The sequence below is a fragment of the Acinonyx jubatus genome, chromosome A2, assembly GCF_027475565.1.
Source record: "Acinonyx jubatus isolate Ajub_Pintada_27869175 chromosome A2, VMU_Ajub_asm_v1.0, whole genome shotgun sequence".
NCBI classification, from domain to species: Eukaryota; Metazoa; Chordata; class Mammalia; order Carnivora; family Felidae; genus Acinonyx; species Acinonyx jubatus.
Genome location: NC_069383.1, coordinates 144,660,902 through 144,687,644, shown reverse-complemented (window position 1 = coordinate 144,687,644; position 26,743 = coordinate 144,660,902). Strand labels below are relative to the sequence as shown.

General features: G+C 50.0%; 1 protein-coding gene across 2 annotated transcripts in view; it reads right to left on the bottom strand.

The window, feature by feature from the left end:
- The window catches only part of STIMATE (STIM activating enhancer), a 50,496-nt gene that overhangs the window by 6,550 nt on the left and 17,203 nt on the right, over positions 1-26,743 (bottom strand). For both annotated transcript variants that reach the window (XM_053219271.1, XM_027038952.2), the window contains 3 exons: positions 8,124-8,172; positions 6,179-6,274; positions 2,763-2,884 (listed from right to left, as the gene is read on the bottom strand). In XM_053219271.1, the coding sequence (XP_053075246.1) occupies positions 2,763-2,884; positions 6,179-6,274; positions 8,124-8,172 (267 nt within the window). The remainder of the gene's footprint in view (positions 1-2,762; positions 2,885-6,178; positions 6,275-8,123; positions 8,173-26,743) is intronic.

The window sequence follows — 26,743 nt, the reverse complement described above, 5'->3', positions numbered from 1 at the left end:
ACGGCAGGCATTCTCGATGTGTCCTGCTTTTTACCACACTGGACAGCCTCAGGTTCACACATGGGTGTTTTTTTATTGAATAAGTTCCTCAGGATAAATCGCAGGAATAGGGGACAAACGGACAGAACATGTTTGTCTCTCAAGGCTTCAGGAAGGGGCCATTAGGACAGGGGCAGGCAGCAAAACCCACAAACCACTGGTGCCCCTGGGGCAGAGACCCCACTTTCAGGGCTTCCGCTTGGGGAGAAGCTGCCTGGTCATCTGACTGTAAGCACACCTGTCACCTAGATCTCGTCTCACCCCTCAGGGCCGCGTGGCTGATTCCTCAAGTCCCAGGTGCTTGTCAGCAAGTTCACCCTCTCCTCTAGGGACAAAGGAAGCACCTAGAAAACAAGCCCTTCTTCTTCGCTTAGCTGAGAAGAGAGCTCTGGGGCTTACATGGAACGATGGCCTCAAGCAGTGGGCTGGTCCACAGGTGCGGGAGACAGAATAACGGTCCCACAGAGAGACCACATCCTAGTCCCAGGAACCTGTGCGCGTGTCAGGTAACCTGGCAGAGGGGAGGGAGGTCGCTAACCAGCTGATTCTAAGAAAGGGAGAGCATCCTGTAGTATCCAGGTGGGCCCAGAGTGCTCACAAGGGCACTTCAAGCTGGAAGGAGGTGCTGGAAGGTCAGCGTGATACCGCATGAGAGGACCGGTTGCGGGCCCCTCGGAGGGAGGAAGGGGCCATGACCAGGCAGTGCAGGCAGCCTCTAGGAGCGGGAAAAGGCAAGGACACGGGTGCCCCCCTAGAGACTCCAGAAGGAACCAGTCCTGCCAACACCTTGACTTTAGCCCAGGGAGGCGCACGTGGGATGTCTGAACTACGACTGTAAGGCAAGAAATCCGTGTTGTTTGAAGCCACTAATTTCCCAGTAACTTTTTATAGCAGCGATAGAAACCGGTAACATGGACAGAAACAGAAATGAGGCAACATCACATGCGCTGTCCTCCTCCGTCAGCCTGGGGAGGGAGGACTCGGGACGGTCCTGGATAAGGGGCAGCTACATCTGGAGACACCCGGCTTGAAGACTCCGGTTCCTAAATGCAGTGGTGGGAAGACAGGACCGCACGGAAGCAAGCAGCTCAGACAGCCGCTGCCTTCCCGACGCGCTGGGGATGGGTGAAGTGCCTGCTGTGACAGGGCCAGCCTGGCCTCCCCTCCCCCGAGTCATCAAGGGGCCATGGGTGCACCTCCCACAGCACTGGTCACCACAGTGCAGTCCAGAGCCCTGCCTTCCAGGACGGGTCTCAGTGGCAAGCAGTGAGCAGCACCGTCCTTGGAGTTGGTGGGAGAGGAGACCCCCCCGCCCCCCGCCCCACCTCAGCTGTGCACTGGCTCGCTGTGTCACTTAACCTCTCTGGGCATGAGCCTATAAATGAGGATAGCAACGCTGTGGTCCGAGTGTGTCCTCTAAGCTGAGGAGTCATGACTCGGGGCTTCTCAGAAGCCTTCTCTTGAACCACAGAAGCACACACTGTGTGTCAGACACTATCTTTAAGTCCGTGACTCACCAGGCATCGAGTAACGGGGCTAAGAAAAGCCCTCCCCTGAGTTCATCTCCCCTCAACGGAGACAAACAATTACTTAAGATTTCTAGAAATACCCAAGGCACTCAGAGCCAGCTCCATGAATCGGCTCCTTTTACATGTTGGTACCTTGTGAGTTTTCAGTCATCTAGGAGTGACCGGCCCTGAGGCCCAGACCCAGGAGCTCTGTGGAAGGTATGAACAGGAAACAGAGTAGAGGTCCAGAATTCCTTCCCTTTTGTTCTGTGTGTGCCCCTATGTGGCCAAGGCCCCGCTGATGCTGTTCCCACTGAGACCAGGAGCTCCTGCTCCCAAACAGTAGGGACCAGCTATGAAGGTGGTCCTGAATTCCCAGGGTGTGGCAAGGCCTGAAGGAGGCTCCTGTCTCTGCAGCCCTGCTCAGGCCACAGCCATCCGCTTCCCTGGGAGTACGAAGTCGAAGTCAAGGGCGATGTGTTTGTGCTGGGAGACAGCCTCAGGGGAACTTCCTGCCCAGGCCATTGTCCCTGGGGCCTGAGGGGAGGGGGGGTGGGTCAAAGATGAGCCAGCAGCCAGAGGTCACCTGTTTTAAGCCACGTCTCTTTGAGGGAGGTTGCACCTGGTGTCCCTGGCAGCCATATGTGCCAGAAACTGGTGGGGGCCAGCCTACTGTCAGGAGACAGCAAGGCAACTTGGCCCCAGGGAGGGGAGAATCCTCCATCCTGCCCCTGCAGCCCCTGTAGTGAAATGGCCCAATGGCAGGACAAGCACAGACATGCGGCACAAAGAGGGCCAGCTCCCTACTGAGCACCTCCCAAACCAAGAGCCGTCCCTTCTCTAACGAGGTGGGCAGGCGGTGTGTACTCAGTGGGAAGCTCGGCACAGTGAGGTGGTCTTACAGCCAGCAGGTGTGGCCTCCAGTGCCCTCTGGTGGAAGAGGCCAATGCTGTGGCTCTCCCTGTGTCCAGGGTCTCTTGGCTCCTGCCGTCTAGTGGCAGTGATATGCGTACCTACCCACCTCAGACGTGTGGCACTCAGATACCAGCAGGGGACCAGAACTGGCCCCACAAGCACACAGAGGAGACAGTCACCGGCTCCTGAACCCTTGAATCCACTGGCCTGGAGGGCTGTATGGGACAAGGAGCAGAGCCCCCTCTAGGAAGCGCCCCCCCCCCACTCCATACTATGTTACCAATGTCCATGCTACGTTACCATATTCGCCAAAACGCAGAGACTCCCACTGCTGCCACTCCACCAAGACGCTGACAGCACGCACGCCCACGTAGATGAGCAGCATGCCTACGGTGGCGTCCAGGAGGAAGTTGATGAGGTACCTGGGAGGAGAGGACATAGCAGCACTGTCAGGAAGCAAGAGCCCCTGGTGGGCCAACTTCAAGCCTGATGCCCTGGTACTTTGGCCTGTTCTGGGGCCCGTGCAAGAGGCTGCGGGGCTCACTCCCAGGAACCCCAACGAAGCCTCCCCATGACAGTGTGCTGACACTCTATCAGGGACAAAGAAACTTGGAAGACCTCAAACACTCCCAGCAAATGAAGACCTCTCATAAGACAGAGTGCCTGGAAACAGCAAGGGAGTCAGCAGGGAAACAGAACTTAATTCAGTAAAAGAAGTCTGTTCCATGACACTGTTCACATCCTGACGGTCCAGTCCACCCAAAGCCCCGAGACAGTGCTCCTGTTCCAGGTCAGGGCCATGTGGCCCTTGTTCATCCCCATATTTCAGATTCAGAGCCTACCATGGAGGCAAGTACAAGTACTTCTAAGGAGTAGAAGCTTTATTCCCATGGAAAAGGCACGATGACAGGAGAAGGAGAGGAGGAGGGTCGGAAGAGCACTCCCACCTTGATCATGTGTTCTTGTAAGGTCTGTTCCCATGTGTCTGATACGCACCTCTTCCGTCACCAAGGAAAGGGCCGCCCTCGAGGGCCTGTACCCAGATCTTACTGATCACAGGCCCCAGTTCTCCACACAAAGCAGGAGACAGGCCATCACTGGGTCAGGTACAGCCCTCTGGGATGCCAAGTGGCTCGGAAAGCCTTCAAAGTAGTGCCAGATGCCACAGGTCAACTGTGACACTTTCCACTTTCTGAGGCTTCAGACATTTTATGCAGACTCACAGCCCCCACCCTAAGATAAGGCCCCAGGCTTTGGCGACATGCACAGCACACTGATACTGGAGGGGCGCCCTGGAGTGGCAAGAAAACCAGAGGGGAAGGTGGTTTCTCCCGTCTGCCCTTCCTCTTTAAAATCACAAGGGGTCACTCTCAGACCAGAGACCAAAGCACAGCAACTGCTTCCAAGGCAATTTCTCCAAGTTCACAGCTGGCCCTAAGCTAAACTGCTCTCGGATGCTTACATCTAATTGGTTTCAAGTGGTTCTCACATCTGAGGCGCACCCTGAAAATAACAAGAACACCTGATACATATACACACGTCAGTTCATTCATTTCCTCACCAAATATTTATGCCTACTGTGCGCCAGGCCCTGGGAACAAAGACAGAAAGCTCCATACCCTCTATCCAGCACAGATGAGACCTGCAGACAGCAGTGGGCCCCGAGCCAGACTGGCCAGCTTCAAATTCCACTCTGTCACTACTGAGCCGTGAGAACTTAACTTACATCCTCTCTGTGTGCCTCAGTCCCCCAAGCTGTAAAATGAGGATAACCAAAGTATCTAAATTGTAGGGCAGGATCAAATGAATTAACACATGTGAACAGCGCTTGCCACCTAGTAGATACTACACAAATGTGTTGTTTGAATCATAGCTCCTCAGAGTCACGAAAGCTTACCCCCCCCCCCCCCCCCCCCCCCGGCCAACAAAGCTGTCCAGAGGAAGGAGCAGAGCCCCCAGCACACAGGACCCATGCAGCCACAGGGAGCAGTTGTCTCCTTCTGTTTGAGCTTTCCCTGAGCTGAGGCTGGCTTCCTTTCCGGTCTGCAGACTCCCAAGATGCCCCAGGGCCAGCCCAACCCAGCCCACCTGTAAAAAGTCACAGGGCAGAGCAAGGATGGTAGGACCTGGAACAGATCCCAGGGCACATGCGATCTACTCCCCAAGCACCACTTGTTCTTGTCCCCACTGCTGGGGCTCTCATGCCTTTCCTAAGTTTTAACAACAACTTCCTCTAACTGAACTGTTAACTTCCTGAGAAGTGCCCCACTGGTTGGTTTCCAGTGGCGCTTATACTCATCAACTCCTGAAACCTTCATAGGAATCCTGGGGATCTGGCAGGACACACAGGACAGGGGAGCAAACTATGGCTCAGTCTGGCCTCTCAGTCAAGTGCCTTCACCATACCAAGCTCCATCTTGGGCCTTTTCTCCTCCAGGCTGAGCACTCAAGATCGGTCAACAGCCCTTTCTCCATCCTGGCTATGATTCAGTTTGTCAATGTCCCTCTTAAAGCTGTATCATCTTCTTTTTGCAGATGGGCAATGGAGGTGCTGCAAGGGAGAGTCCTGCACATGGCTGAGGCTACACCAGGAGTTAGGTTAGAGGCTCCTGTGCCAGCAGCAGGCTCTCAGTCTATCCTGGTCAACGACATCAAGATGATTAACAAGATCAGACAATGACTCAAGCCTGCTGGGGGGCTCAAGAGTTGGAAGGACAAGGCCCTTTCCTAACCATCTCCCCTACAGAAGGGTCACCTTTCTACTCTTCTGCTTTGTGACTACATACACCCAAACATCCAAATAGATCACAACCTGTCCAGTTCTTAGAGAAAGATTCTGGGCGACTTCACGACTTCCTTCTGAAATCTAAATCTACCCAGTCATCAAGGAAGGAGCCTTAAAAGAATCTTCCAGTCCAAATGTTCTTAAATACACACTAAACCTCTTGGCAAGGGACTCACCAGCCATCCACCCTGCTCTCTCAGAGGCAGGGGCAGGACAGGGGTGGCGGTGGTGGTGGTGGGGGGTGTGTGTTCCAGGCAGAGGGCAGCATGAGCAAAGGCATAGAAGGAGGAGGTAGCTGGTGGGGTTCAGGGCCACCAGCACAGCACTGGCTGGAGCAAGTCTGAGCCAGGAAGGTAGGAGATGGAGCCAGGATAGGGCAGGTGAGCCTCCTTTTCCACTCCATCTGCCAGGAGAGGCACAATTTGGGGATTCAGTCAGATTTCTTAGGGTGGGGGACTGTGTGGAAGGCACACTGCAGGGATGTGCTGGAACAACCTGTGGTCTTCAGGTCAAAGAGGTCAATGATGGTCAACAATGGCTTTGACCCTAAGCAGGTGGCATCACAGAGGAGCCCTTGTGTGTCCAGTTCCAGCAGAGATACTCCTTCAGGGCACGATGCCATCCTGCCAGGGACTGCTCCCTGCCAGGAGGCATAAAAGTACCAGAACACCAAGGACCAGAGTTCTGATGAGCAGAAAGCCAATGCGCAGGGCAACCGTAAGCAGGCAAAGCCCTAATGGTCAACTGACAGCTGTGTTAGAGCAACCACAGGCAGCACACAGAATATGGTCATTTGGGGGAACACAGAGCACAATGGGGGGTTGCTCCCTCCCCAAGCTAGAGGGAACATGACTGGTGGCAGAAAGCAAGACCAGCCTACAATTTCAGTGGACGGGTGGGTGATGTTTGTACTGGAATATCAGCCACTTACAGTGAACAAGGGTCCTCTTCAGTGAGATCTGCTAGGTACACATTTGCAAAGTGGATGAACAGCATTCCTATGGCTTGTTTGGAAGTGTCTAAAAACCTGCACAAAATAGGATCAGCACTTGTTATCACCCCAACAGGAGGGTAATATCCAATTTAGGGGAAATGAGAAGTCTGAAACAGGAAGAAAGCTAGCAGGGAGATCTCAACTTCCCCATTACTAGTCACCTCTTCCCCCGGCATCAGCACTAACTCAGGCTTGGCAACTCGGCTACCTTTTGAACCCTTCAATAACACTGAAAGGCCACTGATGTATAACATCATAAACACTGTATAAACCCCTAAAAGGCCACTGATGTATAACACATGTTTAAACATATATTTAAATTAGGTGTGTTTACTTTTTCATTTTTTGTTATTTCAAAATGCTCGACCATAGCTTCGCGATGAAGTCCAAGGTGCCTCTGTTTTAAAGAGCTCCCATTCAACCTCACTCAGAGCTAAATGCTGTGCAAGACTAACAAGACGCCCAAATCCAGCACTGCAGCTCAAACTCTAACGACTTCTGGCTGCTGCCATTTATGCCCTGGGCTAGCCTGGGGTGGACAAATATTTTCTGTAAAGGGCCAGAGAGTAAATATTTTAGTCTTTGCAGGCCACTGTTTGCAGCAACTGGTCACCCCCCCCTCCCCCCCCCCCCCCCCCCCCCCCGCCACTGCAGTGTGAGAGCAGCCGTAGAGCCCGCCATTCTTGCAACCCTTTATGAAAATGGACAGCGTGCCAGATTGGGCCTGTGGGCTGTAGTTTGTCAACTCTTGGGCTAGATGGCAGGGTGTTCGTTCTGGAGACACCATGTTGCCCCATCCATGAGGGGTCTTTAGTTTCTCCCCTGCCACGAACACCTGGAAACCACAGGTAGTCTTTGGATTGCAGTCAATCTCCTGGTCTCCCAGGGCTGGGCATCCAGGGTTGGGCTAGGCCACTGAAGGGGGTGGTGAGGGGCACACAGGCATGGACCATCAGCCTTGGGGTCTTAGGGCTGAATGGACTTTGGAGATTATCCAGACCAACCCCATGACTGAAGCTTAAAAATCATTTCCTGAAATAATGGCAAAGTAGAAATCCCCCTCCAAAGAACAATGTGTGCCCCACAGCGTGCCCCAGCTCCAGACCCTCCCCAGGTCCCCCAGCCCAAGCTAGATACCCAGATTCAAGAGAAACCGACCGGGGAAAATAAAAACAAGAATGATCAACATTCACAAATAATGCACTGCAGATCAATAAGGAGATGCTTAAAATGTTGTAAAGGGCCTTTATCACAGTGATTTATCTGACGTCTTCTCCGGAGGGGAAAATGGCTATTTTGTTAGCACACCTGCAAGCCTAACACAGCCCAAGAAAGTCAGCTTCTTGTGGACATGTTGTTCCGAAGAACTGGCTGTCACCTTATTTTCTGGAGTTTTGTCTTTGGAAGCCGTGTCTGAAGCTTTACCCTCCTTTTATGAAGGAAAAACTGCTCCCACAGGGTCATCCTAGGACTAGGAAAGACTAGTTTTGGGGAGAGAAGCATATACGTGGTATATCTGAGTAATCTCCAAATATAGATAATGTTCTGCTCACACACAGACTACAGAATCTGAGGATTTATCACAATCTAACACCAGGGAGACATAATTAAAGGGACTTGCAGCACACAGTGATATATCTGTCTGATCCTCCGGTTTCTAAAACTGGCCAGCAGTGTGATGACAGAATAAAGGCAAAGCTCAATGTTATCTGGAGAAATAGAAATCTTTCATATTATTCGTAGTTCCTAATGATTGATTCAACTAAGGGATCCTAACACTTTATGTTTTGGAGAACCGCTCACATTGCCCCCTGCCCTCCCTGCAAATAAACCCCAAATAGCCCATGGCATTCTAGGAAGGTGTTAATATTTAAATACGCACCATATCCTCCACGGCCGTCTCTCATGCTTTGGCTCTCTGAAGCGCTTGACTGGAAGAAAACACACACCATTCAGCGGCTTTCCACAGCGACAACGAAGCAAAATGCATTCAACAAGTGGGGTTATCAGTACACTCGGGGTTGACACTACTAAGTTAAGGTACTTGTTCTTTTAACATGTGCCAATGCACAATAAGCTGTGAAGGTCACAGAGGCCCCAGGCCCTGCACTGGCTGCTGACCAGTACAGACTCTTCAGAACTGGACACTTATGAAGAAAGACTCCTCACAATGTGTGGGAAACTGTGTTTTCTTCTCTTTTGTGATGAGGTTCTCTCAGGGCCTGGAAACCACAAAGTGGAATGCAGCTACCTCCAACTTCAGAATTTGCTCTACATGATGACAAATCCATTCATCCACCCATCTAGTGGCTGGGCCACTAGCCAGGCACTGAGACAAAGGCGAAGGCAGCTGTCCAGCAGGAGGGCAGGCACGCAACCATATAGTGAGGCAAGTGCTAGAGAAGAGGTATGTCTGAGGCAGAGTGAGGGCATGAGGGAAGGATGACCACGTCTGCCTGCCTGGGAGGGCCTTGGTCAGGAGATACTTCACTGGTGCGAGGCGGCCAACCCAGGTCCTGAAGGTTAGCAAAGTTGAGCGAATGGACCAGGGAGGGGACAGAGCACACACCATGAGCTCATAGGTGCAGGGACATAACACGGCAGACAAATGGAGCAGAAGCCACATGACGGAGGGTCTTGAATGCCAGGCTAAGGAACCTGGAATGAATTCATAGGGAAGGAAAAGCCAGGGCAGAGTGCTAAGCAGAGTCAAAGACATAGTTGGGGTCGTGTTTTAGAAACATGGTTCTGAATCATGTAGATGGTGGGTTTCTGGGGCTGGAGAAAATGCTGGCTGAGCCCTAGCACCAGGCGGGGGTGCTCCTGGCTACAGAACAGCCAGCGGGGTGGGGCGCTCCTTCACCAGCAGGTCGACCTCAAAAGGCAAAGGACCGCCCAAACTGACACTTTCACCTTGGGTCTGCAGACTGTCTCCACGGGTCTATCCCCTGACACAAACACCGAAAGTGCTGCATGTGTGATGTCGCCCCTCACAAAAGTACCAAGGAAGAAACACCACAATGCAAGCCTATGGAGGGTCCTCGTTACTAAGGCAGTGGGTGAAAACCAACAGCAGAGCTCCGAGTTGCCAATGAGCATGCAGGAGGAGGACACAGGGAGGGAGAGCTTGGTGCCCGAATCAACCGACCCTGCTACTTTAAATGAAAACAGGCAGTCTGCAGTCTGCAACGCAAGGACTACCTGTACACAGAAACAAAACAGGTATGGTGTTCAGAGAGACATTTTGATAGACCAACAAGCAGGAGGAACTGTAAGGACGTCTGTCACTCTGCTGATACATCACAGATCCCCAAATGTCAACAACATCAAAGAATCTGGAGGTGGGGCCAGGAGGTTCTGCTGGCCCAAAAGGTTCTCAAAGGCAGGGGTCTCCTCCCCACAAGTACCCAAGTCTCACTGAGGGCCTGGGTGCTGGGGGGTGGAGACGCAGAGGAAACTGGGTCAGGAGAAAACAATCTGGAGGGAAAGCCCCCAGTCAGGACCAGGGCCACTTCATGGGCGTTTGTGCTTCTGCCTCAGGGGCCTCTGTCCTCATCAGTATAAAATAAACATGTCCTGAGGGGCAGCACCTTCTCATTCTGAGGAGACACATGCTCAAGTACCAGGATGGCTGCAACTCACTGGCAGTTAGTTTAGGGAAAAAATTACACCTTATATAATCATATAAAGTAACTACATATTACACAGGGTGTAATTATAACACATTGTAATAAACACAATCTCAGTAATTATGTAATAAACCTATTATTTATATTAATATGACACATAACATACGAACGGAGGTAAATGTGGTATCATGGGAAAAATTGTATCCTCACTCCCTGAATTCACGCTGGGGGAGTTCCTAACCCCCAGTACCTCAGAATGTGGCTGTAGTTACAGAGAAAGTCTTAAAAGAGGGAATTAAGGTAAAAGGAGGTAATACGGGTGGGTCCTATTCCAACATGACTGGTGTCCTTTTACAGAGAGATTAGGACCCACACAGACTGAGGGGCGATCCTGTGAGGTGCCATCTGCGAGCCAGGGAGAAAGGACTTGGAAGAATCTGATCCTGCCCACATCTTGACCTGGCACTTCCAGCCTCCAGACCTGTGAGAAGAGAAATTTCTGGTGTCCAAGCCCTCCAGTCTGTGGTACTTTATGGCAGCCCTAGCACACTAACACGTGTGGCAACACAGTAGTTGGAGAACCCAGAGGAAGGCTATTTGAGTATTCACTAAATTACTATTTAGATTTTTCTGTAGGTTGAACATTCAAAAACAATTGTTTTATGTTTATTTGAGAAAGAGAGAGAGAAAGAGAAGGAATGAACAGGGGAGGGGCAGAGAGAAAGGGAGACAGAGGATCTGAAGCAGGCTCCATGCTGACAGCACAGAGCCTGAAGCGGGGCTCAAACGAACCGTGAGATCATGAGTTGAGCCGAAGTCAGATGCTTGACTGACTGAGCCACCCAGGCGCCCCAACATTTTGAAATAAAAAGTTGAGAGGAAAACATACTGTAAAAGCATACACCAGGACATACATTTCATCTGGCAATATCAATCAAAATTTTAAGTGCCCAGACCACTTTAACCTTCAATGCACTGCCAGATGTGTGTTCTACAGGCACAACATGTGCCAAGATATACAGGGATCTTCACTGTAATATTGTCCTAACAAGTACCCGGAAAGACACCAATGTTTGCCAGTGTGCGGCTGGGTATATACGTCATAGTACTACGCAACATTAGGCTGTCACTGAAAACAACAAGGCAATCTGCATGGACTCATGTGGAAAGATTTCCAAATTATATTAATAAATTGCAGAAAAATATGCCTACCACCATTCTGTTCATACCCTTTTTATTTTTTTAGCCTTTAAAAAAGATTTTATTTTTATTTTAAGAGGGTAGCTTTTTTTTCTTTTACTTTATTTTTGAGAGAGAGAGAGAGAGAGAGAGAGAGAGAGAGAGAGAGAGAGAGAGAATCCCAAGCAGGCTCTATGCCATCAGCATAGAGCCTGATTTGTGGGACTTGATCTCACAAAACCTAAGAACATGACCTGAGCCGAAATCAGGAGTCAGATGCTCAACTGACTGAGCCACTTAGGTATCCCTAAAGATTTTAAGTAATCCTTACACCCAATGTGGGGCTTGAACTCAAAACCCGAGATCAAGAGTTGCATGCTCTACTGAGCCAGCCACGTGCCCATGTTTATACCCATTTTTTTTAATTAAAAAAATGTTCTTAATGTTTACTTATTTTTGAGAGAGACAGAGAGAAAGAAGGGGGGGAGGGGCAGAGAGAGAGGGAGACACAGAATCCGAAGCAGGCTCCAGGCTCTGAGCTGTCAGCACAGAGCCTGACATGGGGCTTGAACTCGTGAACTGCGAGACCATGACCTGAGCCAACGTTAGATGTTTAACCAACTGAGCCACCCAGGCACTCCTGTTCATATCCATTTTTAAAGGATATATATTTATGTTGGTGTTATGCATGTGTTTTTTCCCTAGAAGGGTACATGGCTATTAACAAGAGCTGCCTTTGGTGAAAGGAATTATAGATCAGGGGAGTAGACTTTCTACATCATTCTGAATGGTTTAAAACATTCTTCTAATCTCACATTGTTTTTATTTCAATGAATTAAAAATAAACCCTTCAGACACCTGTGCTAATACAGCAAAGCGGGACATGGGGAGATATGGTGTGGGTCATGGGGGCCTATGGGACAAGAAGAGAGAAGAATGTGTGTGCGTGCTGATCATGCTCGCAGGTAGGGGTGCAGCCTCACATAGGAGCACCTCAGACAGAATTCAGAACCCATTCGTGATTCTCCAAACAGAGCAGTGTGACTCCTGCTTTCTTCCTCTCCATCTGCCATCCCCTCCCCCCTAGAACATTTCAGAGTCTAAAATCTTTTTATTTTTTAATTAAAGGCAGAAGAAACATTAAAAGAACTCCTCCAGATCTAATGTGGCAGGAAAACTCTGGAAGCTGCTCTGCCACGCAGTCATGCTGTACTGCGGGGCCTGCGGTGTGACAGGCCCCATTCAGCAGCAGATGAAATAGACACAATTCTTGCACTTCTCGCGTTCTCCGGGCAGGGAGAGGGGAGAGGATATGTGGAGAGTGGCAGGATGGCAACTTGACACCAAAGCGGGAAAGGACAGTGGGCTGGAAATGGGTTGGCAGATTGCAGATCAGGAGGTCTGGAAGGTGAGCCAACGTCCAAAGAAAGGCAGGGGTGAGTCATAGGTGTCTGCGGAAGAGCCCTCAGGTGGAGGGCTGGGGCCAGCGAGCGGCAGGAATGTGGGCATGAGGTCAGATAGCCCAGGCCTCATGGCCAGGGTGACCTGGGGGTGGCCAAGGGCAGGGGGCTGTGGTCTACTGTTGCTGTGCTGAGAGAGGCCTGAGGGCACCAAGGCAGGAGCGGAGAGGCAGATTAGGCCACTACAATAACCCTGGGTGACTGGGTGCTCGGCCTGGGTGGTGGAGGAGAGCGCGACCAGAGGTGGGAGCTGCAGGGTACCTTCCGCAGTGAACCTACAGGATTTGCTGACAAGGTGGATGCGGGTATGCTGGGGGCTGACACAGTTCTGCCCATTTCTGGTTTTGTTTTGCTGGTGGTGGTTGGGTGGGGAGGGGGGGTGTTGGGGGGGTTTGTGGGAACCTGGAAGACACGAGACTTCTGTGCACGAGAAATGAGCTGCCCCCGAGTCCCTCATGGACAGTGAGCCAGGCACCAGTCCCATGGAAACACGCCCGTTCCCTGCAGGAGCCTGGAAGCTGCTCCCTGGGAAGCCATGAACAACAAGGCTTGAGCAGAGAGTGGTTCAGACAGAGCCACAGGACAGATGAGTTTTGCTCAATTATTGGTGCTTCTATAGGATGCAGAGAACTGAGATGGGGACAGAAGCCAAAGCACAGCACAAGCCACCCTAACACTCACCGCACAGCCTGGGGCAAGAGGCTGGGAAGGACAGCACGACTCCAGGGTAGGTCAGGTCCTTGAAGGCGGGACACCAGAATCTCAGGCTGACAGCCTCAAAGAGCCCCCAGTAGGAAAAGAAAGGAGCAGAGTGAGGGGTGGAGCAGGGACAGGAGAGGGACTGTCGGGGTGTGCAGTACTCAGTGGTCCCTGAAACCTGGCACACAGACCCCATTCCACTCCTTTGACAACACTGTGCACCACCACCTCCAGGCTGTGGTGGGGCCCTAAGCAGGTGCTCTGCATTTACACACACGTGTCCCGAAGACAGGCATGGGGTCCTGTCACCTCTGAAAAGGAGTAGTGGCCAAGAGCCAGACAGATATGGCTTGGAGTTCTGTCTTTGCTACTATGTAGCCAACTGACTGTGTGTAAAAAAGGGGGGGGGGGGCTGCCAGGTTGGTGTCAGGATTACATGAGAACAAACAGGTGGAAGATGCTGGCACAGACACATGCTCAGGAAAGCGATCTGCACTCAGGGGTCCCTGCCCTGGCCCTGCTTTCCCATTCCTCCTCTCGGTGTCTACTCTCCTCAGGCCTGGGGCTGAACCACCTCGTCTTAGTCTCTGGGTCCCTGAGAAGCATGCGACCTTGGGTCTGCCATCTGCAACATGACCTCTCTACAGAGGCCTAAATGCTAGGAGGGTCCCAGGGTTCCCCAACCCTGTTATCCTCCCTGGGCTGACTCCCCAGTGCTCTGAGTGCTCTTCTGTGTCTCTCTTTTGCCTCTCCATGGTCTGTCCTCCTGCCACAGGCTCCCCTTCTAACCAGGATTTCCAAGGTGAGGGCTCTCCAGCCTCCTCCCCCTGCCAGCCCTCGCTCCCTGGCTTCACAGAATGGATGCATCCTCTGCTTGGGGACTCCTTACCTTCCTCTCCGACTCAACTGTCAATCGCCCCTGACAACTGTGCAACTCAAGTCTTCTGGATGTGTCCTTTTCCCCATTTCTACCACCAAAGTAGTCGGGGCCTCATGACTGCTTTCCTGTGCTAAGCAGACTGCCTCCTAACAGGGCTCCCTGCCTCTGGCTCTCTGACCACCCCACCCACCTGTGCTTCCCTCCACTACACTGAGCACCAACTGTGCCCGGGACATATCACTGGATAATACAGCCAGGTCCCTGCCCTCAGGCAACTTTCCATCCGTAACAGTGCACATCATTGTTGACTTGCCTGAAACACCGCTCCCTTCTTTCCTAATCTTACACATTTTTTTAACTTGGGAGAGAGCACGTGTGCCTGCACATGGGATAGGGGCAGAGGGAAGGCGGGAGAGGGAGGGGGAGAGAGAGGATGGGACGGCGAGGGAGAGGGAGAGAGAATCTTAAGCAGACTCTCAGTGCGAGCCTGATAGGTGCCTAGATTGTAACCTAGGCCGAAATCCAAGAGTCAGATGTGCAAACTACTGAGCTGCCCAGGTGCCCCTCTTACCCATTTTTGAGTTAAAATACATCTTTTGGAAGAGACGAACATATACAAACTTCAGAGTACATTCTTTTGGCTAATATTTGGATGGTATATCCTTTTTAATGTCTTTTTTTTCAACATTATATTTAAGGTGGGTCTACTGTAAACAGCATATAGGTGAGCTTTCCCCTATAAATCTGGCTCACAATTGTAGTGGGTTGAATAGTTGTCTCCAAAAAGATGTCCAAATCCTGACCCCCCACCCATACCTGTGAATGTGACCTTATTTGGAAAAAGGGTCGTTTCAGGTGATTAGGATACAGAACTTGAGATAAGATCATCCTGGATAAATGAGGTGGGCCCTAAATCTAATTACCAGTGTCCTTGAGAGACAGTAGAAGGCAAGGGGAAAGGAGAAGGCCTTGTAAAGGCAAAGGCAGAGGCTGGAGCGTTGCAGCCACACCCTTGAAGAGGAACCCCTGAAGAGGAGGAGATGGGGAAGGATTCACCCCCAGACTCACTGGAGGGAGTGTGGCCCTGCCAACAGCTTGATTCTGGGCTTTGAGCTTCCAGAAAGGAGAGAACTTCGGTTGTGTTAAGCAAAGAAGTTTGTGATTATTTGTATGGCACCTCTAGTAAACTAATAAAGGCATTTTTTTTTCTCCTAAAAAAAAAAATCTGAAGGGTACAAACACACTCAGTGAGAAGTCTCCCTTCTGTCTGAAATCCCAGGCCATGTTTCCCTTCTCAGAGCCAACCACTGTCACCCAGATCTTGCACAGACTTCCAGAGACACGCCACATGAGACCAAAGATGGACAGATGTCTCTTTTCAGAGACAGACAGACACCCACATACTTTACACACTGTGGGACCTTGCTGCTCTCATTGAAATTTCACCTCCTGTACACGCAGCTCTGCCTCTTTTGTCAGAGGCTCTGTGGTCTGCCATGGCGTGGCCGTGCACCACGCAGTGAATGTCCTTGCCACGTACCGGCCATGCCCGTGTGGGTGAATGTCTAGTGGCGGACTCGCCGCATCAAAGGTCGCGTACATGCAGTTGATTCTGTCACACCGCTCTCCAGGGGGTGTGGCAATTCCCACGACTGCCCGTTTCCCCACATCCCCGCTGGCAGGGAGCAGGAGCAAACCTTGCCAATCTGATCACCGGACAGGCTGCCTCCTCCACATGGCTTCAGTGTGTACTAACCAGGTCATGTGGGTGCCCAGATGCCCGCAGGGCTCGCTGCTGCCCAGCACCTCCGGTGGGGCTGGCAAGGCCCCCACCTGGCTCCTTCTCTCACACGTGCTCTCGGCTCACGCCCTCCCTTGAGGGGGCAAGGCACAGCGATCACTCCTATAGAAGTTCTGCATACCCCACTTCGCTCTCCCTTTCAGAGCCTTGCCGGTGGTGCTCCCATAGCCTTGCTGCATGACAGAGGATAGCTGAGATTCACATACAGGTGTTTTCTTTCATGTCACAAGGAGGAAGACATAAGAGGTGGTGTTAAAAATCACAGGGCTTGACGGGGGCACCTGGCTGGCTCAGTTGGTGGAGCATGTGACTCTTGATCTCGGGGGTTCTGAGTTTGAGCCCCATGTTGGGTATTGGAGATTGCTTAAAAATAAAACCTTTAAAAAAAATCACGGGGTTTGGAAGGGGAACAATTACCATGTAGTCCTATTTAGAAACTGAGTCATAAAAAGCACAACTGTTTTGAAATTAAACCACACAATTAAGAGAGCCATTTGGTCAATGTCAGGCACAGCCTGAGAGAAACAGAGTTGCCAGGAATGGAAGAGACAGTAAGAAGCTGCTTAGCTACCAGGTGGAGAGAAAGAAAGGTTTATGGTCGAATGGAGGTGGGGTTAACAGGGATTTTGCAGACACAGTTACTGGGTAGTGGCAGTCCGTTGCACCTCTCCTGATCTGAGGACATTTCCCAAACCAGCACGTGGAGGGAAGACTGCCACCCCGCCCTGTGGATACAGCACAGGAAGAGACTCCTGAACCCGGCAGTGCTCTTGGCACAGCGCTACCCTCTGCTGTGAAAATCCACGGAGGCAATCCAATTACATACGGAATATAAATGTGTGGAATGTTCATGTTCTTGCGCCCAAAGCATAATCTTAAAGCAGGGGGGTGATCACAGACCACACTGTGGCCACATTAGCTTCTATTTCAAAATGTGACACAACAGAAGACAACTTGGATGGCTCTGCCCCACATGCTACAGGGAATCACAGACGCATGCTCTTCCCTGGGGCCAGGAAACCACAGGTCCTTTCATGACATCATGGGTCTAGGGATGTGAGAAGGTTTCCCACCCCACGGGAAGCTCCAGAGACCATGAGCTCATGCCAGAAGTTGATGTGCTTTCTTGCTTTCTTCTTTCTTTTCTTGCTTTCTTCCAATGGGCTGGAGCCAAAAAAATCCCTCGCACTTTTGGAGCTTTCTGTCCACTGACACACTGCTGACCTGGACGTGATGGCCTCTTTTTTCAAGGTGTACCACAGGTCAGTGTCCCATCCAAGACAGGCTTCCATCGAGGGCAACAGACTGTTCACCACGGCGAATGGCAAACAGCCCCAGGCCCCACTCAACAGCAAGTCCGCAGCAAAACAGCTGCCATTAATGCCAGCAAGGGACTGGTTCATAAAGTAGGCAGTTTGGACTCTCAGTCAGAGTCAGAAGGGTCTTTGAGGGTCCATCACCTCCAGTGTAAAGAGCGGAGAAAATGGAGGGGAAGGGGTGATCCCTCCAGGATCACCGCATAGTTACTAGTGGACCTGGGATGAAGTACAAGCCACCTGAGCCAACCTCTTCCTCCAACTGGCCCTGGCTGGGCCAGAGACCTCAAGCCACACTTTGCTGGTTCAGTAAACCCAGTACCCCAGTGCTCAGAAAGGAAAGAAACTGTTCTGGGTGGTGGTGAGCAAATCCACTCTCACTAGCAGAACCAGCAATCAAGGAAAATGTTTCCGCACTTTCCCTAGATTATATACAGCCAAGCCCTATTCCAAACCTCCTAATGCCCGCAGTGGTAGGAAAACCCCAGAGGTACCAGTTCCTTTAGGGCAGGACAAAGTCCCAGAAAGTCACTGAGGCAGACTGCTGGTTGCCTCCCCAAAACCTACATACCCCCTTCCTCCCTTCCTTCCTAAGGCTTCAGCTACACAGCTGACAGACCACATTCCCAGCTGGGGGAATGACCTTGCAGCTGGCGGTGACCACAGGACTAAGTCCTAGCCTAGGAGAGTGTTAAACACAGGGTGATTACTTTTCAAGGAGAAATGAAGGGCCCACTGATTCTTACAGCAAGGAACTAAAGGCAGCCAAGTTGGGGTTGCCTTGAAATCTAGTCCCTGCTTTATGAAAAATGTTGTCATTTTAAGCAAGTCACTTTTCTGGGTCTCAGTTTCCTCAACTGTCTACTTAAGAGGGTCAATGTGGGGAGAAAAGCATTTGTAGCTGTGGCCACCATCACTGGCTACTTATGACAGGTACTTTACACATCATTATTTCTAACCTTTATGACAACCCTGAAAGGTATCATTCTCATTTTACGGGTAAGGCCAAAAACGGCACAGGCAAGGTCTGTCTACATGCATGGCCCTCTGACTGCAAAGCCCATATCTCCACTGTCTCGAGGAAGCCTAATACAAGGCAACAAAGATTCTCGCATGAATGAGCCATAAGGGTAGAAGGGGCATTGCCTTGGTGCCCAGGAGGCTTCCTGAGACCAGGGCCCATCTCCATCACCTCAACAGGGAGGCCTCCTGACCCCAGTCTTCTTCCCTTAAACCCGCCCTCACATGAGCTAGAGTGAACTGAGCATGACACCCCCTTGGTCAAGCCGTTCAGTGTGTGTCCCACCTCCCCTTCCTCAGGGAACACTACTCAGGCTATTTGGGCTCACAAACTGGGCCATCCCCAGGGCATGGCACCTTCCTTGGTGCTGTCACTCACACAGTCACTTTGGCTTGGGAGGGCCCTCACATTTCTTCTCCCAGATAACGCTTAGGCATCCTTCCACATTTAGGTCTGGCAGCTCTCAGACTTTCCTGCTTTGCAGCGGAGCTAAGTATCCATCCACATGGCTCCCCAGAGTCTCCTATGCGTACTACACATACCTCTGTACTGGCATTTCCCATGCAATATTGAGGATCTGTCTGTCTCTCCCACCAGACAATTAGATTAAGGAAGCAGGTAGGGACCTTGTCTTATTCATGCTTATAACCTTGGCACCTGGCCCTGTACCTGGAAGGAAGCAGACACTTAACTACTAACCAGAACAAACAGAGCAGAACATACTGGAAGAATGCTCAAGTCAAAAGAGGCAATAGCTTAGTGCGGGGGATGCAACCTTTGGTCCAAAATCTTGCTGCAACACTTACTGCGGGGCCAGGGGAAGTTGTTTAACCTCTCTGGGCCTTAATCTGCCCCTTTGTAAAATGGAAGAAGTTATAGTACCCACTTCTTACAGGTATGAGTAAGACAATATATCAGAATACTTAGAAAGTACTGTGCACATTTTAGCAGGGAGTAGCAGTGCCGTTATTGCTGGAGAAAGAGTCCGTCCTCAGGCACAAAGCCCAGTGGCAGAGAGCAGGAAAGCACACATCAGAGTATAACCTGTGCATCCCCAGAGTCTTTCTCTTTCCTTTTCTGTTACAAATCACTGTAACAAGTTTGGAAACTTAAGAGAAGTTATCTAAAATGTAACCATGGGATACAACCAAGCCCGCGGGTTGTTACAACATGTTACTTCCGGTTCCAAAGCTCCTCCTGGCCTATATGTCCCAGGAGGGAGCAGTACAAAGCCCCGTCAGGCTGTGCTCTGTTCCCTGGTCTGTCAGCCTCTATCAGCCCCAAAGGTTGATCACTCAGCATTCTCTAGGTGCGGCGGCTCTCTGAGGTGAGCACACAAGAACAGTGACAGGCATGACTCAGGCAGGGCAGCACGGCACGCTCCAGGCTGCAGCACGGGGTGGGGGTGGGGGGTGGGGGGTGCAGGCACCAGTCTTGTCCTCCCGCCTTGCAGGGCAGGACCCAGGGGAGGTGTAGAAATGCTTAAGGCCTGGCAAGACAGGGGCTCAAAACTAACTGCGAAGGTTCCGAAGACCACTGTCTGGACAGGGCTGGTTCCTGTCCTACCTTGCACTACTCTCAGCTGCTGAGAGGAGATGCGCTGGGAAATCAAGTCGGGGCACTGAAGAATTTCTTCTATCACCAGAGTCAGGAAAAAACTAGAACCGATGTGGCGCTGATTCAAGAAACACCACGAGACACGACCCCTGTCACCAGAATGTGATCCAGGAGGAGGAGCAGGTCAGAGCCCATGCGGGCTGGATGATGGACACCCCAGAATTCAGCACCTTTCAGCACTCCTGCACACTCTAGCCTTCCTGGTCTATGTAACCACCGGCCCCTCGCTTGGGCCTGTCAGTCAAGACAGAGTGCTGCCGGCCCGGGTCCTTCTCAGTCCCCAAGCCACCTTCCTAACCCACCTGCCCTGCACCTTGCTTCCTTTCACCGTTACACTGGGAAGCAAATCAAAATACTACCACCATTCGTGTCAGAGAGAAAGGTGGCTTCACACACTCAAAATCAAGACATTTTTAAGTTTTTTACAATGGGAGTCGATTTTTTGAAGTTTTAATTTAAATTCCATTAGTTAATAGCGTACTATTAGTTTCAGCATACAATATAGTGATTCCACACTTCCATACGTCACCCGGTGTTCATCACTAGTGCCCTCCTTAATCCCCATCACCTACTTAACCCATCCCCCCATCCACCTCCCCTCTGGTGACCATCAGTTTGTCCTCTATAGTTTCTTGGTTTGTCTCTCTCTCGTTCTTCTCCCTTTGCTTGTTTCTTAAATTCCACATGAGTGAAATTATATGGTATTTGTCTTTCTCTGACTTATTTCGCTTAGCATTATACTCTCTAGCACCATCTATGTTGTTGCAAATGGCAAGATTTCATTTTTTATAGCTGAGTAATATTCCACTGTGTGCACGCATATGTGTGTGTGTGTGTGTGTGTGTGCGCACCGCTTTTTTGTCCATTCATCCATTGATGGACTCTTGGGTTGTTTCCCTAATTTGGCTTTTGTAGATAATACTATCAACATCGGGGTGCATGTATCCTTCTGAATTAGTGTTTTTGTACTCTCTGGATAAATTCCTGATAGTGCAATTGCTGGGTTGTAGGGTACCTCTATTTCTTACTTTGTGAGGAACCTCCACACTGTTTTCCAGAGTGGCTGTACCAGTTTGCATTCCCACCAACAGTGCATGAGGGTTCCCCTTTCTCCACATCCTCATCAACACCTGTTGTTTCTAAAATCAAGACATTTTAATGGTGGAACTTCAGGCACCAAAAAAGATTGATGCAAAAGCTATCTTTGAAGAGAGACCTTTCTAGTGACCCTCAAAAATCACACCCCGTGGGTCAGCGCCATTGCCCTTTTGATCATAGGACTGGTATTTACCCCAGGCAGAGAAAAGGCTGAGTTAGCTGGGCCCAGTCAGAGAGCAGAGACCAGGCTAGATTTGCCCAATACAATCAACAAGGGCCTTGTCTGAGCAGAAACAACCGCTAATGCCACTAGGGAGCTGAAGAACATGCAGGGTGGAGCCAGCGTGAGCCTGCGCTGGACTGTGCGGTTCCCGCTTGACACCTGCCCCTTAGCCTTCTCCTGGGGCAAGGCCAGCAGAGGAAGTGAGCTTCAGAGGCCACCTGCAACGGCTCTTGGCCACAAAATGGCCCGCTCAGAGTGACTCGACGCTTTATGTAATAAGACACAATTAATCGTTCCATTTGTTTGTCCATCTGTCCATCCATCCTCCAAACGGCTGCTGGTAGAGGTCTCAATGTTAACAGAATTACGTCACCCTCTGCTCCACTTAAAACTTCCATGACACATAAATGTGTCAAAAGCCAAACTTTACACTGAAGGTGGGTGCATTTTACTTTAGGTAAATGATATCTCAATAGAAAATTTAAAAACAACAAAACGAACACCAATCCTTCCCGTGCCTTTCCGCAGCAGCTCCTTCTCCTGGCCAAGGGACCATATGACTTAGGGTTCTGCCTCTGGCCTCATCTTCTCCTTCCCTCCAACGCCCGCCACCAGGGCCTCCTGTCTATGCATCACACACACCAAGCTGCATCCTGCCTCAGCACCCCTGGCTCACACTGGACTTCTGTCTGGAACACTCTTCTCCCAGTTTGCCAACCAGCAGGTGGCTCCTCCTTTTCATTCTTGTCTTGGCTCCCAGGTCACCTCCTTGGAGGCCTCTCGCAACCACTACATGCACGGGTGTGCACATCTTGCCTTGCCCCCCGCCCTCACTCTCACTTCCCTGTTCTATTTTCTTCGCCACAATTACCCCTCTCACCTCTTTACTATCTTTTTTTCTCCCCCTGGAAAGTAGGCTCTGCAAGACCAGGAACTTTGGTTCTGTTTACCCCCATATTCCTAGCATCTAGAGAGTGCCTGGCTCTTAACAGGTAGCTAAACAATATTTGTTGAACAGAGGAATTGATTCAGTCTGTCGCTTCAGATGTATTTAGAGTACTGTCCAGGTATTTATTTTTAATTCAATATGGTCTGTGAATTTGCCTGGCAGGTTCTCCCAGAAACTTAGCTTGCAAGCCCTTAGTCCTGCAACAGGACAAAATTGCTTAGCTCTTTGGTTTTGGACATGGTAATCTGCCCGCAAGACTCCCAAAGGACAGCCACCCAAAACCTCTCTTCCTCCTCCCCGACCACAGGGCAGGGAGAACCGGCCTGTCAAGGTCTCCCTCACCAAATTTGGCCTTAGATGCAAGAACCAGACAATCTGGGTTTGTAAACAGCTGAAGTGTTCATGAACATTTTTTAGTAAGGACTAGATGAAGCCAAGGTTCACAGTTAGCCAGCTTTAATCCTCCTACGCAGAGGTTCTGCCAAAGGCTGAGGAAGAAATAAGAAAAAACCCCAAACTGTGTAGCAAATAAATATGCTTAGCTCTAAACACGGGGCTTCCTTAGGAGCGCAGCTTCCCCTGGGAGCAGGGCGGTGGCGCCATCTGCTGACGATGACGACACCTCAGCAGGGTGAGGGGTGCACTGTCACTGTGTGAGCATCCCGCAGGGCTCTGTTTGATGGAAAGAAATATGAATAGCTGATAAACACAGGAGAAGATATGCAACCCCAGTAAGGTGGGTTTTAAAAATGTGAATTAATAATTAACCCTCAGCCAGATTAGCAAACACAAAAACATCGGGTGAGGATATTAGAAAACAGGGGCCCTTAAATTGTTGATGGAAAAGTAAATGTTAGGACCCCTGGGGATGTGTGGGGGAGTGGCTTTGTGATCTTGTCCCCCGAGCTCCCAGGTGAGAGGGAACGTTCCTTCGTTGGTGCTGGGGTGGCCCCAGTGAACGGAGCCCTCTGGGAACTGGGGATGTGCTGGAGGTGGCATGACCGCGGCCTCCAGCAGGAGCGGGAGACAAGTTACCTTGTTAGTGTAACTTCCTCGTTCATACTGATGGAGGCACCAAGAGTAAATGGGCTGTCCAAGAAGGACCCTACCCTGCGAGCCGGCATCAGGGAATCCTGAGACACACTGTACCTGCTCCCACCCTGCACTGTCCCTGCACTGCCGACCCCATACTCCCTGGCTGTAAATGTAGGAATTTAATTTGATCTCACAGCAGATGGAGATGTGTGTGGTTTTTTTTCCCCCATCGATCCATAGATCACTTGAAAAGTTGCAGTGGGTATTTTGGGAATATCTATTATGACTTCAACTATTTAAATGCTGTGACCCTGAAACTCCACTCCTAGGATTTTCTTCTTTAATTACACTCACACAAATGCCCAAAAATCTACATTTTTGTAATGTAGCATTACACTGTCTATAAGCGTGGAGGATTTAAAAACCACCTAAATGTCCATCAATGGGGGAAGAGTTAAATGTTAAGTTATCATGCAATGGAAGTTACGCTTAGAAAGTTAGCAGACAGGGTATCCCTGCAATGGGCAGATTTTATGGCATGTAAATTACACCTCAGCAAAACTGTTTAAAAAGTAAATTTATCTGTTTTGATTTGGAAAAATTCCCACGTTAAATGGGAAAAAAAGCAAGTCACCAAAGCAGTAATTGTGTCGTGTGAACCTACTTTTATTTTTTTTTAAGTAACTTATACAAACAGAAATTTCAAAGCACACACATTAACTGTGAACCATGGTTAACTTTCTAGAGGATGGTATTATAGGGAGCTTTCACATTTTATGCTGTGTATTTATTTTCATAATGTTTTAGTTATTTACAAAGAGCATGCATTATTTTCATAGTTAAAAAAAGTCTTAAAAAAGGTTACTTGGGGAAAAAAACTAAAAACAAGAATTAAAAAATGACAAAATTACAATTTTGCACATTAGGTAATTAAAAGCCTTCCTCAAACCTAACTCATTAGCAAATCTCCTTCTAAGAGAAAAGCTTCCAGCAGGCAGAACTCCCTGAGGACAGAAAACACCTCAGCCTCTGCAACTTCATGGCTAATCAAACAGAAGACACACCCCCAGAGCCTGCATTTCTCACAGGTAACATGTGCAGCCCCTGGCCCAGGCCCACCACGAGTGTGCGACCCCCCTCTTCCATCACCACATTTCTCTGCCACCTTCTACTGGCCACTAATTTTGTCTCAGGTCATGATCTCACAGTTCACGAGTTCAAGCCCCACGTCGGGCTCTGTGCTGACAGCTCAGAGCCTGCTTGGGATTCTCTCTCTCCTCCCCTCCCCTGCTCATGCACATGTTCTCTGTCTCTCTCTAAATAAACAAATAAATAAACATTAAAAAAAAAAAAAGGAAATCACCTCCCTCATTTTGAGGACAAGAAACAATCTCAGAGGCATAAAGTCACATGGGATGAAGTTGCACAGTTGTAACGTTACATGGTGGTCATGAGAGGCACCATGTCTCCTGTGAGAGTACCACGCATTCACCCAGCAGAAGACTTTGTCTGGGACACACTGGGGCTTCACCTTTGAATTTTATTAGTGGAAGTGAATCAATAAGCACCCGCAGCAGAAAAATTAATAGAAGATTGGCTCTTCTCTCGATATCGGAGTTACAAAGCTACATTTAAGACCTTTTCCCTAGCTTCTCAACCCAGGGCAATTAGCACCCAGAGTCTTCTCTTTTCAAACAATCCAAAGTGTATAACCAACTAGAACCTCAGCAGAAGAGAAGCAACAGACTTCATTTCGCCAGTCTCAAAGCCTCGGAATCAGGGGCCAGGGACGAGAGCAGCTGAGGAAGCCTTCACTCTACAATAATAAGCTGACCTTATTATATAATAAACTGGCCTAAGGAGGCCTGGGACCTTACTTGCTGAGATCATCAGGCCCCTAGCAGCTACAACATCTGAAGTACTCTTCGGCGGGCAGTGGGAATCCTATCCAAAGTGGTATGGTGGATGCTTCAGGTGCCTTGGGTTCTGCTCACAGCTATTTCTCCTCTTCTCCATGTGGAAGAACAGGTGGATGGGGTGAGAGGAACAAGTGAGCAGTGCATACACCAGTGAAGGAAGAGGAAGGATGTAAAGGGACCATGACTCAGGACCGGGAGAACTGGGCTGCCCTAAGAAAGGCAGATCTGAGTCAAATTAGCATTTCTCAACTCCCAGTGCTCACTCTGTCCACCTGTCTGCTGGGATCCCTCCAATTCTTCTTTCATGAGGACACTAACAAACTACCATCGTATGGCATGGTGGTCACAAGAGTCACTTTCAAATTTTTCTGCAATTGTCCCATTATGCAGACTGCAGAGTGAGTGGTCGCAGGGATGAAGGCTAGGCAGACAGCCTGGATGAAGAGCAAGTCAAAAGGGAGGTCTGCCTCCATTTTTTCCCTTGGGGGCAACAAAAACCACAGCTACAGGTAGTGAGGGAAAGCCATCGAGCCTCTTGGGTTTTAGAGAGGGGCTTGCTGGGTGCTGTTTTGGGACTGACTCACAACATATCCTCCTTGGTTCCAGCCTTCTTAGAAGTCTAGAATTAACATAAATCAATCTCAGAAAATCACAATACCCTGGCCTGGCTACTTAGCATTTCAAACAGGCCTGCCTATGCCAGCCCTCGATCAGGAAGGCCAGGCACAATTCACAAGACGCTGGGCAAAAAGGAGGCATAGGGCCCTACCTGTCCTCAGACTCTCCAACCCAGCAATAGTGCCAGGGAGCATGCTTCCCTTGGGCTTGCTGGTCCACCAAGACACCTGCAGAAGGCTTAAATAATAAGCACCTTACCACATCTGAGGCCATCCATGCAAGAGGAGCCAGAGGTTGCACTGCTCATGTGGGTGGGCAAGTACAGAACCCAGAGAAAGCAGAATACTCTGTCAGGAAATGACCAAAATAATCTGACACAAGTATCAGGAGAGTGACCATGCCTATATATACGCTAGGGGCAAGGGAAGAGTAGGTGGCTAGGAAGAGACTTACTGAGGGCTCAGGGCAGTGAACATTCTATACAAAGAAAGACTCTATAGAACAAAGCTCTATACTGTACACAAGTCAGAACTTTGGCACTTCTTCTCTCTCACCATTGAAATATGAACTCCTTGAGCTGCTGGTATCTTTGAAAGAGGGGTGAAAAGGAAGATCCATCAACTGCGTTCTTATAAAAAAGGTACTGAGAAGACCGAACACGTGTAAAAAGTCACTGTACACACAGAATGAATAGGCTCCATTTCAATTACTAGTCCCTGTTTTCCTCCCACACGTAACTCAAAGGCTCATTATACAAATTAGTCTGAAATGTATCTTGTTCAACAATCTAGTGTAGACTGTAGAAACTCTGATTTCCTACCAGTTAAAATATAAGCGGTGAGCAACCAAGTTGGCTTGGCAAATAGAATATGACAAGTTGCTTCTCTGAGGCTCTTAAGACTAAAGAAGCAGCCAGGGCACCTGGGTAGCTCAGTCTGTTGAACACCTGGCTCTTGATTTCGGCTCAGGCCATGATCTCACGGTTTGGTTAGTGAGATTGAGCCCCGTGCTGACAGTGCAGAGCCTGCTTGGGATTCCCTCTCTCTCTGCGCCTCCTC